This window comes from Peromyscus maniculatus, chromosome 19, assembly GCF_049852395.1.
Source record: "Peromyscus maniculatus bairdii isolate BWxNUB_F1_BW_parent chromosome 19, HU_Pman_BW_mat_3.1, whole genome shotgun sequence".
NCBI lineage: Eukaryota > Metazoa > Chordata > Mammalia > Rodentia > Cricetidae > Peromyscus > Peromyscus maniculatus.
Window position 1 is genome coordinate 54,144,227 of NC_134870.1, and position 20,048 is coordinate 54,164,274.

General features: G+C 40.9%; 1 protein-coding gene across 7 annotated transcripts in view; it reads right to left on the reverse strand.

Moving 5' to 3' along the window:
• Piezo2 (piezo type mechanosensitive ion channel component 2) overlaps window positions 1-20,048 on the reverse strand; it is a 380,980-nt gene that overhangs the window by 32,750 nt on the left and 328,182 nt on the right. For 6 of the 7 annotated variants that reach the window (XR_013046146.1, XM_076555357.1, XM_016003707.3 and 3 more), the window contains 5 exons: window positions 18,629-18,735; window positions 13,410-13,524; window positions 10,918-10,977; window positions 6,314-6,480; window positions 3,852-4,018 (listed from right to left, as the gene is read on the reverse strand). Coding sequence is in view for 6 of the 7 variants with exons in the window: in XM_076555357.1 (XP_076411472.1) it covers window positions 3,852-4,018; window positions 6,314-6,480; window positions 10,918-10,977; window positions 13,410-13,524; window positions 18,629-18,735 (616 nt within the window). In the remaining variant the exon portion in view is untranslated. Of the gene's footprint in view, window positions 1-3,851; window positions 4,019-6,313; window positions 6,481-10,917; window positions 10,978-13,409; window positions 13,525-16,925; window positions 17,025-18,628; window positions 18,736-20,048 lie in introns of all 7 variants that reach the window. The other variant, XM_076555359.1, reaches the window with a different exon arrangement.

Sequence of the window (20,048 nt, forward strand, 5' to 3'; positions counted from 1 at the left end):
TTCTTATTTATTACAGCTTTATAATTTTGCACATATTTTAACATATTTAACATTGTCTTCTAAAAGTGTGATATATAAGTGTGATAGCTCATGACTCCTAATTTTTCATTCTGGTCGTGGTTTTCTATTTCGGTTATATTTAAAGGCAGTTGCTTGGTTTTTTTTTTTGAACTGGTCTTTTTTCTCTGTAACCTCCTAAGTTTTGATTTACAATTATTTAATTTCTTAGTTGAACATATTATAAATTGTTATGTAATTAAAAATCACACAACTAGGAATCGTGTCTGTCAGTACATTTATTTTTACTTTATATTTTATTAATCTTTTTTATTCCTTTTTTTGGGGTTTGCTTCTAAAGCAGCTATCCTAAAACAGGCCCATGCATGACATTAAGGGAGTCTATAAGAATCTTAAGTTCTGTGGGAAAATGTATTCTTGTATATTCCTTTTGGGAGATGACAGAGGACTTCTTCAAATGTCAAAAGACATGAACATCGTTATTTACCTTTCTTTTCAGTTGTCAGACTTTGGGATTCAGGTACCAAAACACCTCTTTATTAGATAATAAGTAAAAAAGGAGGTAAGAAGGAGGCATTGAAGAAACATTACAAGTCACATTAAAGGACAACATCTCTTGACGAAGGAAAAATGAAAGGGTTTAATAAGTTAAATAATGTACATGCATATAACTATATTCTTCACTGTGTGCGTGGGAATAACTATAGTTGAATATGAGTGTGACTTTTGTACTAGTAAATCAGATTGGTCTGAAACTCTTTTTGGAATCAAAAACAATAAAAATACAGTTTGTATTAGATGCACATATGTAGAGAGGTGTGGTCTGAAGCTGAGGAACATTTACAAGTATTATGAAACATGACTGACTGGCAGACGGGCTGGTGATGGATAGAAGCCATCTGGAAATGTCTCGAGAGAATTTCAATGTTCTGCTCACCCTATTGTTCCCATGATTTTTTTTAATGGTGGTTTGGTTATCATTTGGTTCTAAAGCAGGTATATTTGGAAACAAAGATTCTTTTACTTACCTTCATGTACCCCTGCATAAGAAGCAGCATTAGTCAACATTGAGAGTGTCCAGGGCATCCACACATGCCTACCTCCTCCATCTCATCCCTGTCAGGCTGCACACAACTGCACACTTGTGCATATCTGCCCTGCAGTCTTCACTTAGCATCATCATCCCTGTTACTATTAGGGCAGCTGGGGTTAAACCTAGTGTCTCACACCACACTGACCTGCATTGTATCACTAAGCCAGGTCCTTAGCCCACTCTTCCCTGATGAAGGGAGGAGAAACTGTGAGCTAGGCTGAAATAGGTAAGCACTTAAGAATGGGGGTGAAATGGATTTTAATTCATGACACAGAAATTAATTAGTGAGAGGATGATTGCATTTAAATGCTTTGATTTCTAGATGTAGAGAGACTTGTTGGAACACCATCAAATAAGAGGATTTCTACCCTCTACCCAGGACAGAAGTCATGGTTTGCAAAAAGTCTAAATGAGCTATAAAATAAACAGTGAGTTTGTGCTTCATTAAAACCTGTGAGAGAAGAGGAGTAAAGCTTCCCTTTCACAAAGACCACGGGATGGTCTCACAAGACACACCAAGTGCTAGGAATGGATTGAGAGCCTTCATTGACATTTCCTCTTTATAGCTGCTGCTATTACTACTAGTTTCAGAAATTATGTCTGAGAAAAGTACAAAAGTGTGGGCAGAAAGAGAATGGAAAACAAATGTTACCACTAGGGCACTTTGTCTTCTAACAATTATTTTATTCTAGAATTAAAAGGCATCTTAAACATCATCTCAATTAGGAAAATATGGTTGACCTTGAAACCCTAAGAGGAATCTAGCCCAACTATTTCTTCTTTTCATGAAGACCATATTAGCTGAAATATTTATGATTTTACAGCTTAAAAATAACTGGAGTATTCCCAAGTTGAGGAAAATATAACCCTTTTACTATTCCTGAAAAGACCTTAAAAGAGTATCTATTTGGGAAGAGAGAAAGAGTTATTTCCATGAATAGATTTTTTTCTACACAAAATCAATATAGGCAAATGTATATGTATATATATTTTTAAATGAAGTAATCTATTTTAAAACTTGAGGTTTTTACATATTTACATATGCATATATAACATATATAATTTATGCGTGTGTGTGTGTGTGTGTGTGTGTTATGTATTTGTGTAAACAAAACAAATTCTTTTTCCATATCAGTAGATTTGGATCTGTATCAAAGGCAAATATGGTGGCTTGTTGTATTTGAATTTCTTTACTTGGTCAACTCAAAGACAATAATTCAGCAACAGATAGAAAACTATACTTCAAGGTAAGAAATTCTCTATTTAACTACTCTTCAATGAGTATAATTCTGATTTTCAGGATTTTTGTTTGTTTGTTTGTTTGTTTGTTTTTTTCTTTTTAATCTCTGGTGCTGGTGATTAAATCCTGGGCCTTGCATGGGTTTGGTAAGTAAATGTCAACTGAACTACATCCTCAGTCCCTTTGATTTTTTTAATTTCTACTTTTGAGTTTGGTATCAATAAAGTGATATCTTTTCTACCCCCCTTTCATCCAGAATGAAATGTATAGCCAGTATTTGTGAAGGAAAAGTATGGTCAACAGCCATTGTGCCTACTGGTGTATGAAGTATGAGTCTGGGGCTACCTGCACGGTCTCCTGCCCTCCCTCAGCAGGTAGAGGAAGCCAACAACCTTGTGTCCCAGAGCCTCCTCAGATGAAACCACTCAGGGGATGACTCTTATTTCTATACTCTTGTTCTAGAATTGAGTTCAGGGCTTGGCCTAGCATAGGGGATTATTTTAGCTGTTATACAAAAAAATATATATAACTATCTTCAGAGTCATGGTTCTTGGCCTATAAGATAATTGCATGGTGCAGTTCACCCAGTCAGATGGTCCCCCTGGGCACTGCCAATTTTCTTCCCAAGATAGTGAGCTGGGATTAGCCAGCCCTACGCAATGGACATCAGTGATTAGAACACCATGTTGCAGTGGTCCCCAGGGCTTTCCTGGGTGGACATTACACTTGCTTGGGAAGAAGGGAGAGACATTAAAAGACAGTATAACACACAGTGGTGGTCCAAAACTTGGGTTCTGAATACCAGACTCTGGGTCTGCTTTTACAGACTTAGACCATACCTTTTAGCCACTGTAATGAATTTTGTCTGTAATGAATTACTATCTGTAAATGAATTTTGTCTTGGGAAAATATGGATAATAATGGCACAGAGAATTTTATATGGTTTTAAGGATGAAACAAGGCTGGCTACACCATGTACTCAATGTGCCACTACCATTAGCATTGAGTCAACTGTTGTCCTCCTGTGAACAACGCATGCGCGACCATAAACCTAGAGAAGAGGGAGGCTAACAGAATTATTTCTGAAATTTTTATTCTAAACTTTGAAGTAACAGTTCTGAAAAGGAAAAGGTCAGTGATATAAGCAGAAGGTAGAAAATGCTAGAACAAAGATAGTTTGTGAAACAGCCATTTTGAAAGGCAGTCGAGATCTAGCCCCTACATAAATAGTAATGAGTAAAATCCAAATCTTATAAACCTCCAGACTGTGCCAGTTGTGTAGATGAGTACTTCAAGCTGTTCACTGTTGGTGTCTGATTTTATCCAGCTCAGCCTAAAGCAGGACAATATTCCTTCAACGTTGTTGTATGGATGTGCAGGGCCTAGGACACCATCCATGTTTTTGGTTAACTTTCACTTCATGTAATCACTTCTCACATTTCTGACATCTACCTCATTCACTTTGTCAAAAACAAACCAATTGTTTAGAAAGTAAAATACCTGGAGATACTGTCATGGGAATCTAAGCTATCCATCCTGTGAGCTGCCTGGGCCCTGGAATCAGCTCCAGGGTGCTCGTCAATTGTGTCCAGTCCTGATTCTCTGGAAAGGTTCATGATGTGGTTCTGGTAGTACATGTGGATACTTTCCCGTGTTGGAACATTGCCCTGTAGAAAAGGGGATCACAAAGCACTTGTTTGAACAATGCCAGCAGTTCTCAATATTGACAGTTCTTAGCACTTACACACACAGTAAGGACTGATGAGATGCTAGTTAATTTAGGGACTAATGTCAGGTCTTTTATGGTCATTAGTGTTAGTCAATATTATTAGATGTGATGGTTGATCCTCACTGTAAACCTGACTAGATTCAGAACCATTTAGGACATACTTCTAACTGAGGAAGGTGAACCAGTTGTGAATGTTGGCAACATCATTCCATGGGCTGGACTCCTAGGCTGAATAAAAACTGAATATAGAGGAATCCAGCAATGCTGGATAGTTTTTTTGTCAATTTAACACAAGATATAGTCATCAGAGAGGAGGGAACCTCAATTAAGAAAATGCCTCCATAAAATCAGGCTCTACACAAGCATTTAATTACTGATTGGTAGAGAAGGGCCCAGCCTATTGTGGGTAGTGCTATCCCTGGGTTGGTGATCCTGGACTCTATAATAAAGTAGGGTGAGCAAGACAAAGGGAGCATGCCAGTCAGCAGAGCAGCACCCCTCCATGGCCTCTGCCTCAGCTCCTGCCTCCAGGTTCCTTCCCCGCCTGAGTTCCTGTCCTGACTTCCTTGGATGATGAATAGTGCTGTGGAAGCATAAGCCAAATAAACCCTTTTCTCCCCAAGTTGCTTTGGTCTGGTGTTTCATCACATCGATAGTATCCTTCACTAAGAGACCAGCAGAGTAGCAGCATTCATCTCTGTCTCAGCTTCCTGCCTGTGGATGCAATGTGACCATGCCATACTTTCCCATTGCCATGTCTTCCCTGCCATCACCAGGGCACACTATAGCCCTTCAAGCTGTGAGACAACCCTCCTTCCACTTTTTAATTGCTTTTCCCAGATCGTTTACCACAACAAAAAGTAAGGTAATAATACATTGGGTATAATTTTTATATGAGAAGAATTTTGCTGTACGATACAGTAGCCACTTTTCCAGAAGTTGGCTCAAACTTAGCGGAGAAAATTATCAAATATGCTTTCGATTACATTAATTTCAGCTAGGTGATTTATGTTCATTATTAATTTTTATTTTATTTTTATATATTTTAAAAATGTCCCCAACCCAATTAAGGTATAATTGACAAAACTATATGTGTGAAAATACTTACCTTTAAATACAATCTAAAAACCATATGTAACATTTGTATATTTTGTTAGCTCTTCTTATATCCTACATTTTTTTCTGGAGGTTTCAGATCAAAATTCCCAGATTAAAACTATAATCCTTTATGGGGCACAGCTAACCTAGGAACTCTAATAGAAGAGATAAAATGAATAAACTGGGGATAGTCCAAGGACTCCTGGTGAGCATGTGCATGTGTGTGAGTGCATGTGTATGTGTGTGCAAGTGCGTTCATGTTGTTTATAAGCCTGGGATAGATCTCAACACACAGAACAAAGTGGTCATGTAACAGCCGGCTAGGAAGAAAGGATTTTATTTTAGAGTTTTAGATAAGGCTGTCTAGTTGGGTTTTTACTGACATGCTAAACATGTCCAAAGGTAACTTGGTGGGAAAGAGTTTATTTAATTTTACAGTTTATAATGCATCACTGAAGGAAGCCAGGCAGGAGCTCAAGGCAGCCACCTGGAGGCAGGAGCAACAGCAGAGACCACAGAGGAGTGCTGCTCACTGGCTTGCTCCCATGGCTTCTCAGTCTTCTTTCTCACACCACCCAGAATCATTGACCCTGGAGTGGCATCACCCTCCGTGTGATGTGATGGGGCCCTCCCACACCAATCATTGATCAGGAAAATGTCATCCTGACCTGCCTCCTCTTCCCAAATGCCTCTGACTTATGCTAAGTTGGGGGAAAACAAAACAAAATGAGCAACAGGAACAACAAAACAACTAACCAGGACACAGGCTGACAATCTGAACTCTGAATGTCCCTGTGTTTGAACCCCCTTGGGTGCTGTTGTGATGCCAACAGGTGGAAAATTCTGCACAAGCGCTCCTGTACAGTCACAGTTAAAACACAAGCACACTTGAAATGGTCTACAGAATTACCTTCAGGCCACGTAGATGATGAAACAGAAGTCAAATTTCATGTTGGTATTTGGGTTCCCTCCCCAAGGTGTTCCATGATGTAGGTGAAAATATTTCAAAATCCAAACCCAAAATTTAGAAAATTGAAACCCCTCTTGTCCCATGCATTCTGGGCTGGGATGTCCAACCCACGTGGACTTGACGGCTCTTTGAAAGTAGCGAAAGGAAGGTGGCCCACAGCATTACCTTCTTAATCTCTCGGGTCAGCATGCACCTTTCAATCCTCAGAACGGTGGATATGTCGATGTGTTCCCTTGAGATGGAGTTGAGCCAAGTGGTGAAACTATCCACCGTGGCCAGGAATAGGACCCAGGTGAACTTCAGAATATTAAATATCCTCTTGATGATGTTATCTGGGCAGAAGAAGCGTGACACAATTTCAAAGGCAGGGAACACCACCGCATTACCAAGGGCCATGCTGTTGTGACACTGTGAGGTATAGCACCCCCAGATCTGGGTTTTGCAGGATGTCCCTAGTGTGGGCTGGGCTCCTTCCACTGAGAGGCAGAGGGGGACTGAGGCCCAAGCACCTGTGCAGTTCTCCACACATGCAACGGCAGGACTAAGCCAGACTCAGGTGGGATTTGTCATGTCCACCATAACAGGTTTCCAGACGTCAGTCACTCAGGGTCCCTGGGGGCTAACAGGACTGCTGTGGATATTGCTCTGTATAAATAAAACACTGATTGGCCAGTAGCCAGGTAGGAAGTATAGGCGAGACAATCAGAGAAGAGAATTCTGGGAAGTGGAAGGTTGAGGCAGAGAGACGCTGTGAGCCACTGCCATGAAAAGCGAGATGTAAGGTACTGGTCAGCCACGAGCCACGTGGCAACTTATAGATGAATAGAAATGGGTTTATTTAAGATATAAGAACAGTTAGCAAGAAGCTTGCCACGGCCATACAGTTTGTAAGCAATATAAGTCTCTGTGTGTTTACTTGATTGGGTCTGAGCAGCTGTGGGACTGGCAGAGGAAAGATTTGTCCTGACTGTGGCAGGACCAGAAAAACTCTAGCTACACAGGACCCCTGAAAATATCAAGTTCTGTGGATGGTTAAGTGCCTTACATATGTGAAACTAACTATACTATCTATATAGAATCTCTATATACTTGCCCTCATAGTTTGAGCCATCTCTATATTACTTTTAATATTTGCCATTAGGTACACTCTATAAAAGTGGTTGTTACACTGCATTATTTAGGGGAAGACAGAAAAAAAAAGGCCCATATATACTCAGTACAGATGCATTTCCCCCACCAAACATTTTGGTATGTGGTTGGATGAGCCTGTGGCATATGGAATCTACCCATCTAGAGGCCTGAATGGAAGAGGTTTAGTAAAGTAGAGATTGCAATCCATAGGTTCACCTAGTATTAACTCAAGACTAGACAGGGCCCCTGCCTGTCTCATGGGGCCCTTTACTGCTTTTCTACAAGCATCTTAGGGATCATTGGCGGGACCTGTTTATTGTCCTTGCACTCATACCTCAGCCAAACCAGCTTATCGTTTGCAAAGCTCACTTCACGGGCTGCGTGTGCTCATTGCTACTGAGCCATCTCCCTAACACAATTTTATGTCAACCACAAAACTCTGTACATGGGAGCCATCATCTCCAGTCAGCAGAGGCCCTGGGATGGCTGGTGTGAGTGAGTTTTGTCCTGGACTGTAGCCGTGACTGGAGATCCTGGAGAGCCGTCTACACAGCAGCTCAGCTCAGCTCAGGGTCCAGTTGTGTTCAAAATGTTGACACCATGCACACACATCTCCCAGCACTCTCTAGAGGCTATGTCTAAGGCCCTTGAATGCTCAGAAAGATTGGAGGAGGTTTCACAACCGGTGACCTCACCCTTCGGAGCCTCACTCACCTTTTAAAAAGATGGGAAACTAGGAACAACATGGATGACCACAGAGGACATGGTGTCGCACTAAAATAAACCAGGTGTGGAAAAACACACACCAGATGATACCACTTACATTTGGGATCCAAACTAGTGATACTCACAGAAACAGAGAGGAGAGCCATGAAACAGAGAATACATGGCCAGGGAAGGGAAAGACTGGGAAGAAGTGGTTCAAGGTAAGGTTGTAGTTACACGGGAGAGTTCTATCTAGAGGTCTACAGATGACTGGGGGTGGTAATTAGTAATTCTGTATTATGCTGGGATTTCCAACAAGTAGACCTAAGGTGTTCCAACTATGGTGAGGAAGTGGACAGACAGGTTTATCTACTGGTCTACAGCAGTCACTTTGCTATGCACAGGTATAATGAAACAACATGTTAAATGCCTCTTACTATATACAGTGAGGAAGAATCTGAACAGAAGGACTATATAGTTCTGTCTGTCTGTCTCAGTCACTTAGGTAAGCTGATGGTCTCTCAATCACATGCCATCCCTGTCTACTGGGATCAGATGTGACAACTGAAGGGCTTGTCTTTGCTCCCCACTAATCTCCTCTCTGACTGAAAGGCTACAGTGTGAATCGGAGTTTGGCTTTATGATGAAGGAACACAACTGCTCTGAACCAAGCGGTCTAGGAGGAAGGACAAGCTTACTTCTAGTAAAATTTTGCTCTTTTCAAGGGTCAAACAAGGATTGGAGCCTCCGAGTGAATGCCATACCTGATGGGGGACGAGGTGGGAGGAGGCAGATAGCAACATGTGAGGACCAATTGGGGCTAGAATCTTTTTTTCTTTATTAAGATTTTTTAAATTCATTTTGCATACTAACCACAGATCCCCTCTCATCCCTCCTCCCACTCCCCCTACCCAACCTACCCTGCATCCCCTCTCCAAAAAGGTAAGGCCTCCCATGAAGAGTCAGCGAAGCCTGGTACACTCAGTTGAGGCAGGTTCAAGCCCCTTCCCCCTGCATCAAGGCTGTGCAAGGTGTCCCACCATAGGTAATGGGCTCTAAAAAGCCAGCTCATGCACCAGGGATAGAGCTTGATCCCATTGCCAGGGGCCCCTCAAACAGACCAAGCTACATACTTGTCTGATTTATGCAGAGGGCCTAGTCCAGTCCCACACAGACTCTGTAGCTGTTGGCCTAACATTCATGAGTTCCCACTAGCTTGGTTTGGGGCCAGAATCTTGATGTCTGATGTCCCCATGGAAACATTTCCTGCCTGTGTGGCTACCACCTGTGCTGCCCCTCAGGACTTTTCTGGCTGTGGCCTCTCTTGGTCTTCCACAGGTCTTAGGAGGTGAGGAAGAACAGAGGGTCCTTTGCTGAGCAAAGTAGCAAAGGTGGAGATGAATGGCCTCATGAAGTGGGATGAAGGATATCCACTGATCCCACAGAAGAGTGATTTCAAGTAAGAGACTCCACAGATGCCTCCATTTTTCTCCTCATTGCTGGTCTCCTATTTAGTTGATTATTTGTTTATTTTGTGTGTGCATATGTGTCTGTGTCTATGTGTGGAGGCCAGAAGAGGGCATCCAGTGCTCTCCTGTACCACTCCCTGTCTTTCGTTGGGGCAAGTTCTCTCCTTGAACCTAGGGCTCATGTTTTCTTGACTAGGCTGGAGGCCAGAAAGTCCTAGCAATCCTCCGGTCTCCCCAGCCAACCCTCACCTTGGAACTGGAGTTGCAGGCCTGTGCAGGATTTCTGTCTTGTTATATGGGTGAGGGATCTGAACTCCAGTCCTCATGATTATGCAACACGAGTTCCTAACCTTCATGCCATCTCTCCATCCTCCCTTATTTCCATTGAAGGAACTCTAGACCAAGGCATGTGATGCCCACACCTATTTGGAGAAGACCTCAAGCTGCTTTCACAGACATAAAAGGGAAGTTTGGCCCTGTAGGCTGAAAGACTTAGAGCAAGAGTCACCAATATACTCCAGCAGGACTTAGGCTTTTGACAACTTATTCTTATTTTTTCTCCCATTTGTAGAGGGTAGCCATTCCAGCTTTGACCTGGAAGTTCCAACCCCCAGTGAGGCTTCAGTAACTGTCACACCTACAAGGCGGGGCTGAGAGAGGACCCTGAAGACCTGAGATCTGATGCACGGGCTCTCTTGGTTCCTGGACCCTGGATGCTGGAGCTAGACTGAGCAGAGTTCACCAGAGAACACCGCTGGAGTGTGCTACACCTTTCCCAGACCCTGTTACCTATCCCCACAAAATAAACCTCCCTTTTAACATGTGGAGTGGCCTTAATAATTTCACCAATATCCATTCACAATTACTTTCCTACAAGTAAAAGTTCTTAGTTGTTGTAATTACTTATTTCTATATTTGCTTTATAATAATTTATGGTATATTTAAAATATCTAATGGAGAGGATTCTAAGTGTTTTTAACACAATTGACAAATGTTTGAGATTATGGAAACATCCATTAACCTGATGTCATGATCCTACATTGTAAATGTTTTTCAAAATGTGTAGGTGTCTCACTAGTCTACCTCAGTTAAAAAGGTAAATTTTAAAAAGTTCTATTTACAAAAGAAAGAAGAAAAATTTCAAGCATTTTTTTTTTTCATTCTCGTATTCTGGTGGCTTCTATCCGGCACCAGCATTTGTCATGCTCACCCAGGCACATGAATCAACGACTTTACAACCAGATAAGAACCCCACATGTCATCCAGGGGGAGAGAGGCTGGATCTGCTCTCAGGAGTCCTTCTCCGCCTCAGCAGAGATGAGGTTTCAAGGGGCAGGATTGTGATTATTCAGCTGTGGTCCAGACTCACTGTTGGGCTTCATTACTTTGCAGCAGCCTTCCTTACCACACGGGGCAGTGCCATTTTCAAATGCTCAAAGCTCAACTATGTCTCTATCAGGTTACCTGGTCCATCAGACTTCTTTTTGATTGGCCCATCTTCTCGATCTTCCCATTCCACGGGACCTGTGTTATATATAATAAAAGATATTTCATTATATAGAGTCTTGTGCCATTTTTATGGCTAAAGAATATTCAAAAATTTTTGGCAGAACACACACCTGAGAATACCAAATACAACATTGAATAAAGCAATGATAGTGGGGGGAGTTTGCCTCATTAAATATTAAAACTAACCCCATGGCTATGAAATGCAAAAGCATGTAACAGTGATCCAGAGCCTGACAACAGAAATGATTCAGAATACACTCCCAAGTCATTTCTAAGCCAAAATAGAAGCCAGTGACTGACTACTGCTTATTTCTAACACAAAAGGAAGACTTTTAAAATAAGTAGGGCTTGTCATCATTACTCATCTATGTAATTATATGAAAATATATCTCTACTGCACAGAGTAATAAAAAAAATCAAGATGCAAGTAAAACCAGGAGGAAATATAGGACAACATTTGTTTAATATTGGAGGGCAGAGGCTTTCTTTAGTGAGATGTTGGCTTTAAAAGTACCAGAATGTTTTGATATCAAGCTGATTTCACATTGTTTAGATAGTCGTGTATCACAAACTGAATACAAGCATTGAACAAGAAAGTGTGATTTATAACACACCAAAGGAAGCAATATGCTTGATATACAAGCCATCCTAATTAATAAGAAAAGAAGAAATATTCCAATAGAATGGCAGAGGACAATTATAGCTGTATTTGGACCTTAAACTTGGAAGTACAGATTAAATAGACAATATAAAGTAAACATGCCCAGTATCATTAGTTATGAATTAGACGAAATTCCACTGAAAATATAAGTCATCTGTCATCCCTCAGAAAAAAATGATAAAAAGAGCAGTGAGGACCTTGGTATGAAGGTATAAGAAATGTACCTTCCTTTATTTGACATATTGGAGTATAAATTACTAAATGCTTGTGGGGAAAAACTGTTAAAATGTATGAAGCTTATCATTTAGCCCAGTCTTCCTACTTTTGGGACTCTACTCTGTGAGAGTGCATGTTACTCTTAACCTCTACCATACTTTTAAATTCATCCATGTACATAACTCCATGTGAAATTTTTTGCAAGGATACCTATTATATAGCATTGTTTGCTGTGGTAAAATCAGGAAGCAATCTTTTTGTCCATTAATGGTTAAATGATTGAATAAATTATGCATATCTGTACTATGGAACCTTTTATAGCCATTAAAAAAGCCCAGCAGTTTCATGAATAGTTAATTGGAGAAATGTTCATGATACATTACTAATGAAAGTACAAGATGCCTTTGTGTACATGAACTCAATTCTGAAAAGCTAAGGAACAAATAATATGCACTTGCAGAAGGAGAGAAGGCCAATGCCCCATCTGGATAGGATGCATCATTCCTGGAGGCTGATTGTGTGTGTGTGTGTGTGTGTGTGTGTGTGTGTGTGTGTGTGTGTGTGTGCGCACGCATGCATCTCCATCTGCTGAATCTCCCTCTACCATTTGGCTTGTTATATTGGGTGTAGATTAAATTTATCTTTGTAAACACATCAATAAAATACAGTTAAAGCCACCCAGTACATACTGGGAGAAGGAAGGTAAAAATGAACAAAATGTATAATTAGTTACATGAGAAGTTTTGATTCTTTGACCTTCTTAAGTTCATAAGGAATCCATGATTACATTATCTTTGTACAGAATCAAACTATAGCAGATAAACCCAGGGGTCCCTTTAGTCACATCATTTAACCTCCACTCTCCTAAAAAGCAGCCACTGTTATTAATACACTAAGGTGTTTTTTTTTTTTAAATCCTTCTCTTACATTTAAACACTAGGATACATACCGGTTTAAAATGTAAAATACTGGGTTGAAGTACTTTGTTTCAGTTAGTGGTTTCAATAAGTGCCTGCTATTTTGAAAAATGTTGTTTTTCACTTAAATAATATGTCAAGAACCTACCGAATAGTATTTGTACAGACTAATTTTATGCCATTTTGACACAAGCTAGAGTCATTTTGGAAAAGAGAACATTAACTGAGAAAAATGCCTTCACCAGGTTGGCCTGGGGTCAAGCCTGCTGTACATTTTCTCTAGTGATAATTGATGTAGGAGGGCCCAGATCACTGTGGGGCAGTGCCACCCCTTGGCAGGGGGAGCAAGGCAGTAAGCAGCATTCCTTCATGGTCTCTGCAGCTCCTGCCTCCTACTTCCTTCTCCAAGTTCATGCCCTGGCTTCCTTCCCCAGCTTTTCCACAAGCTGCAATGTAAAATAAGTCCTTTCTGCTACAAGTTGGTTTTGGTCATGGTCTTTATCACTGAATAGAAAACTAATTAAGAGAGTATTCTATCATGTTTGGTAACAGAATCTCTTAGAAATGTTCAACTCATTGGATTGAAAGTCCTATTTCTTGGCATCCGGTGTCTGTGGTGCAGAGGCTGGGCCTGCTTCCTGCCCAGCACTCACCTTCCCCAGATCCTTTGCGTCTTCCTTTCTGCTCTTCTCTTGCCAACTTCTTTTTCTCTTTCCTCCTCTGACGGAGTGCTGTTTTAGGATCAGTAATCCAGGCCTGATAGACGAACTGAAAGAAGAAAGTCTGATTATTTTCTGACTTTTAAAAATAACTTAAAATGAAAATGGACCAAAGCCAAGCTTCTTTGATGTAAGAATTTTTTCTCTTATAAGTGTTCCTTTCCCTGTTTCTTATGCTAAGGTGACTTCTCCTGGTCTAGATTCTTTCTTCTTGCTTGTTTGAGACAGGGTCTCATTATATTACCCTGGCTGGCTTAGAACTTGCTTTGTAGCTCTGTCTGCTTCTGCCTCCTAAGTGCAGGAATTAAAGGCATGCACCACCACCGCCATCTTATTGCTCTTCATTTGCTACCATAAGTGGGAACATTCTTCACTTGGTGTCAAAGGTGATCATGCATGACACAAACTTGGGTAAAAACAAACCGTCACTTCTCTGAAACACCACCACCATTTGTGATCCTCCATTACGGAATTTTTGCTTTGCACACAACAAGCTGAAGCCGGGAGCTCTTGATAAGTAGCATTAGAGGAGTCTGTCCTACCACAAACTTTTTAGTCAAAGGAAAATGCCATCTCTAATATTCTTACTTGCTTGGGGGGAGTGATTAGGTTTTGCATCTTCAATTCTCTCCTAATAGCAGTTATGAGTAACTAGAACTAGAAAAGGAGGCTCTGCAGATGGATGAGTATGTTAAAGGGAGAACCATGTCAGTGTGGGAGTGAGCTCTTCCGGGAAGGCAGGGAGGGAAAACTGGTGCCTCGGGCTGCCCTTTGTCAGTTGCATTCAAGAGCTGAAGACAGTCACATCAACATTTTACAACCAATAACCAAGAAGGAGCAGTTGGCAACAGCCCACCCTCCCCATCCCCAGAAGCATGCAAAGACAACAAAACCAAGACATAAAATCAGCCTTCTAGAAATCATAAAACTAGGCAGGCATGCTTCACATGCAACACCCGGGTCTCAGGGAAGCTGGGTTTTCCATTCTCATGATTAAGATACGTGCACATAAGGGGTAGTTGTAAGCCCATATATTGTCATTTCATCCTAGATCATTTTCTATTTCAGAAAAATTTGGAGAACACAACATAAACAGATTGGTCTTCTCGTGTCACTAGAAAGTTATGATTAAACTCTTCCACATATGGAAATGTCAGGGCACAGGGTCCAAGAAATAACACGTCCTTTTTCCTCAGTGGCGGAAATCTGAATTGTATGGGTAATACACACAAATGTAAAACTGGTTTTATTTCTGGATAACAAACCCAGGAGATAGGCATCTCATGTTATGTTAAAATGTTCTTTATGAAATTAGGAGATAAACTGATGCTCAAAAGCATCAAAGCAGGGACTGGTGGATCTTTACTGAACATGTCAGTTTGGGAGTCTAGCCACTTATCTCTCAGGTTCAGGACATTAAAAGGCAAATTTGCATAACATAGTTTGTTTTAAAAGAAATTGCACTAATAAATAAGTCTTCGGGTTTAAGAACAGTGTAGGATGACATTTCCTTCAAGAAAAGTGCCATACTACTATTGTTTTATAAAAATAAAGAATCCCAAACATAAATTAAAAGGTAATAATTTGTGAGTGTAGCAGGTACACGATTGCAGGACATCCTTTGTTCTGAAGAGAAAAGCAAACAGCTGGGAGGGAGAGAGGAGGGCTGAGAGGGGCAGGATTAGCAAACTTTAAGAAGGGCAAGGAAGGGACCCTCGATCATGTGGCACGGTGAGGGGAACTCCTAACTCTATGTTGGTCCCCAGGGATGAAACCCATCAGTGTCTTCTTGTGGAACATTCTCGTCATGCAAGGACAGGAAGCAAGAGGGAACAACCACACTGTGAGTCGTTGAGTCCTTATTCTCAGGCAAAGTTATCTTAAGATTGCCATTTTGAAAAATAAGAATTTTAAGGTTTCAAACACTTAACTGAAGGGCAGTTTTGCCTTCTGCTATTTCAGAAAAGGGTTCTGATCCTTACTGAGTCAAGAATGGAAGAAGATTTTTGCTGTCCTCTCAAATTATGACACCATAGCTCTAACTTTCACCCACTTGGTGGCTTGTCTAGGGAGCCAGGCTGGAAGTACATCAGCCAGAAGGAGAAAGTGCTTGAAAGTATACATAAAAAGTCTGAAGGTTTAGTTAATAGTCACTGCATGAGTATACATCTCTGACTTTACCTTAAAGTTTATCTTTATTATTAGGGGAATGAGATTCACTTTTACCAAAAGGTCATCAATATATATATTCTTTTAAACAGAGAGAGTTTCATTGGAGTGGAAATCCTTAGCTCCACCATTTTATAATTTGTCCTCTAACTAGACTGGGACCCAGAAGTTCCTTTACACCTCCATCATCATTTAATCATATTCACTTTAAGTAACAAAAGGGGTGAATAAATTGCAATCTTTCACTTCAATAATTTTAAAATTATGAGTTGAGAAACACACATTCATAGAGATGAACGATAAAGTCCCTTGCAGAAACAGCAACAGTGACTATTAATTAAAGTCAGCCTTCTGGAATTTAGAATGAAAGACAGTTGGAGGGTTGGGCTCTGTAGCTCTAGGTAGACCAGAAATATGGCCTCACCTGGGAGCTTCACAGACACTCTGAATTTCAGGTCCTGTATGACCAGTGGAACTGGAATAAGCATGAAAATGAGACCACAGGACAAAGGCAAGGTACGCTGGTCTCTGTCACTATCCCAACTGTTTGCTTGAACTCAAGGACCATCATATCATAATGACCCAAGAGTTTTAGAGCTCACTCCTGCTTGAGTTTGGAAGGAAAAGCATGCTACAAAATACAAGAAGGATAATTTCTTCTTTGTGGCTTCTAATAATGAAGTGAGTATGGTCTAGGCAGTTGACTGACATCCACTATGTATTAGACGAATGAACTAGTACATTGTTAAAGTTTATTGAGAAGCACTGTTGTGCTCTGGGAGTGAGCAGCTGGGAAAGGAGATATGTTGGATGCAGGAATTAGACAACTGGATCCAAATTAGGAAGCTGGAGAGTAACAAGAAGCTGAAAAGGGTTCAGAACCAGAGGAGTCTTTCACAGATTGATTTGGAATTTCTTACCAGCTTTCTGAGAAAAAAATTATTATATATGTTTTACTCATTATAAACTGATCCATGCAACCAGATGTCACCCGTTTAAAATGAGATGTAACTCACAGAAAACTATGAGGAGAGAAAGTACACGTATATCTGCATTTTCTCTTTCTATTTTTTATATTCTCTGTGTCTACTTTTAAAAGTAGTAAAATGATAAGAAGTCTGGTTCCTAAGAACTCTTTTTTGGAAAACTTAATGTTTTACATCCATATGATACTTCCATTGTATGATTCATAGAATAGAGAAAATGTAGATATAGGGATGTTTTACTAAAGTTCTATGGAGCAGAGAGTCACACACTACACATCAGTAAAGCATGAAATACCTTTGCAGCTCTGATTAAATACTGAAGAATAGTTTTGGGAAGTTTAATGATAGACTTTGGCAAGGCTAAAATGGCTGAGGCAAACTTCCCAATAGCTCTCTACAAAGAAGGACAAAGCAAGAATAATTAGTAGGAAAAAAACCAACAACAGTTAACAATTTAATATATGATGTCGCATGAGCTCATTTCTATAATCAACACTGAGGTTAAAGCATGCCAGTCACTGAAGCTAGAATAAAATGTGCTGGGCTTGTAAGTTAGGAAAAAGACCACATTTAGTCATAGCACTCAGTTAATAACACAGTAAGGATGCTCCACGTTCTCTTCTTTGTTGTATGATGAGTGGTGGTTAGCATAAAATTCATTAGCTAAAAATAAAAAGTAAGGCTGTTGAGTCATTAGTAGTGACAAGTACCCTGTCATGCACACAAATATGTTCCCAAGCACACAGAGGAGCAATGGATGTAGGGAGGCAGCACCCCGCCCAAGAACCCCCACAAATCACTTGGTTCTTCAATGCTATCAGGAAGACGGCAGGGCATTTACCCACCAACTCCACAGTTCCCCAGAGTTTTCTTGAGTGCGAGCAGCAGGAAATATTAGATAGAAGGAATTAGATTGTGGAGATAGACAGAAAATACAGGATAGCCTCAAGAGGGTCTGGAACCTATGCCCATGGGCCCTCTGTCTTTGCCCTAAGGTATTTATAGAAATGCCAAGGGGTGGAACAAAAGACCTCCCCCTAGCACAGCCAAGTGCAGACCATCTCAGACACCTGCACTCAGGCCCATGATCCAATCATCCTCTCGATGCAGACCTGCTGGGTAAAGCTACTAGGAACCTGAAAATGGGCTCCCACAGAAGACCTGACCTTGTCCATTTATGAGGGCCTGTCTAAGGAGCATGTCTAAGGTGCATGGCCTTATCAGGGGCAAAATCATGAAGTTTTGTGGAAACCTTTCTATATGCTCTGTACTATGACAAATAGGATATAACCGTTCCAGCCTGTGGTCCAGAGATAAGATAAGCATGTATAAAGAGTTCATGCCCTGGGCTCTGACAAGGGCTCATCTTCAGAAAGGATAGATTGCACCCTGCCCCCACTAACACTGTGTTGACTGGTGGGTCAGAGCTTGGGTTGGGACAGCAGGTTCTTGAACAGAGAAAACTGAGCTGAAAAAGAGCAGAACTGGGATGGATGATTACAGTTATTATTTAAATAGATTCTGGTATCATTAGCCATACAAACGAAGCCGATTTTCAAAATCCAATGCAACATTTCAGCGATCATTTCAAAAAGAAGAGCATGTGCTTTATTTACACAATCAATTCTTTCACACAGGGAGCTGTGAGCCCAACAGTCAAGCAATCCGAAGCAACGCTGAGGAAGCTGTCTACTTGCAAGAGAAAAATCTTTTGTTTAGGGCATCAAAAAATGCTTTGATGTCAGGGATGAAGCCCTGACCCACATCCTATTCACATGATGTGGTAGTTACAATGTTCCTGAGAGGGAGCAGTGCCATAGTTGAACTATAAATAGACAATTTCAGATGTCCATCAGAAGACTCTGAGAGCTGTACCACAGGACTACAGAGGAGGTCACTTAGGCCTGCAAGTAAGAGTAGTCAATTAAAACAACCAACCAACCAACCAAAGTGTTTCTAACTAGCAAAGGGCATCACTGTCCACATCCCTCTAATTACCTGGAATGCTGACTTCCGTGGAGGTTCTTCATCTTCCTTCTTGAGTTCCTCTTCTTCCTCCTCTTCACTATCCGTTTCAAATAAATAATAGTCTCCACTCCTGACCACTAAGCAAAACAAAATATTTGCTTACTTCTTGAAAGAGACATGAGAAACCCGGGGGTGTATTCATGAAATGTCCCCCCTAAAGACACAGATGGTCCTCAAGAGGACCACAGCCAGAGATGTTAGCAGGAGAAAACAGATGAAAAGAACCGATTTTATCTAGTGCTATATGGTACTGGCATGGCTGGGTCTACAGAGCATGAGGCCTTGTCTGTGACATTTATGAGATTGGCCACTATGGGGTTGACCTGGCAATTTCTCCCATCTTCACTGTTTTATAAGGCTGAATCCATTTGTTGTGGAGATGCCAAAACACCTGAAAACTCTTGCTTCACAATTCATCAGTTTTGGTCACCAAGACAAAGGCCAAAGTGAAGTGGAAGATTTGGCATGGTCTGTCACAGACAAACCCACCGGGGGTGACACAGGATGGAGATCAGTGCCACCAGCCTCCATTTCACTTTATACTATGCAGACCTGGTTTCTCCACACGCGACACACGAGGCAACGTAAGACAAGACATTTGAAAGAGTTAAAGAGAAACAAAATAAAATAAACAACAACAACAAACAACAACAAACAGTGCCATAAGGAGGAAAAGGGTAGGTAACATCAAAAACAAAAACAAGACAACAACACCTATTCTGACTGCTTCTATGTATAGCTTTGGAACTGACTGAGGAACAGCAGCCTTGGTCCATAGGGTTTGGCTCTGCCGTGCTTCTGGTCAACAAGCCATTCCCTGGGAGCAGAAGAAAACCCAAGGAGAACTATAATGACCATCAGAAACCAAGCACAAACAGTATGGCCTGCTTCTGCCTCATCTAACACTTGCCCTGCAAGAACATACTGTCTGTGTCAGGAATAGGAACAGAGGAATCAGAGATGTCTAGAGACTTAGAGGCATTTAGGAAATTCAATCTTCGTGTGTTTGAAAACTTTTAAATTTAATAGAGAAAAGGAGACTCACTTCTGATGCTACAAGAACTGTACCATCATTGTGGGAAACCATACTCATGTTTTCTAATTGTATTTGGGATTTCGAAGTGCGGAGGCATCTCAGGGGTGGTGAGATAATGTGATGTCTTAAGTTATGATTTGCACTTATATCCCACAGGGTAATAGGAAACCTTGGCTTGCTTAAAACCAGTTGCAATAATGTCACTAGCTGTGGTCAAAAGTTGAACAATTTTGTCTACAGTATCAGATGACTCTGAGGCTTCATTCGAGAAGATGCGGAGTGAACGAATTGGGCCTTATATCCTTGAACAGAAGCACTGTTGATTTGTTACTCATGTTTTGAAGAAAAAAAAAC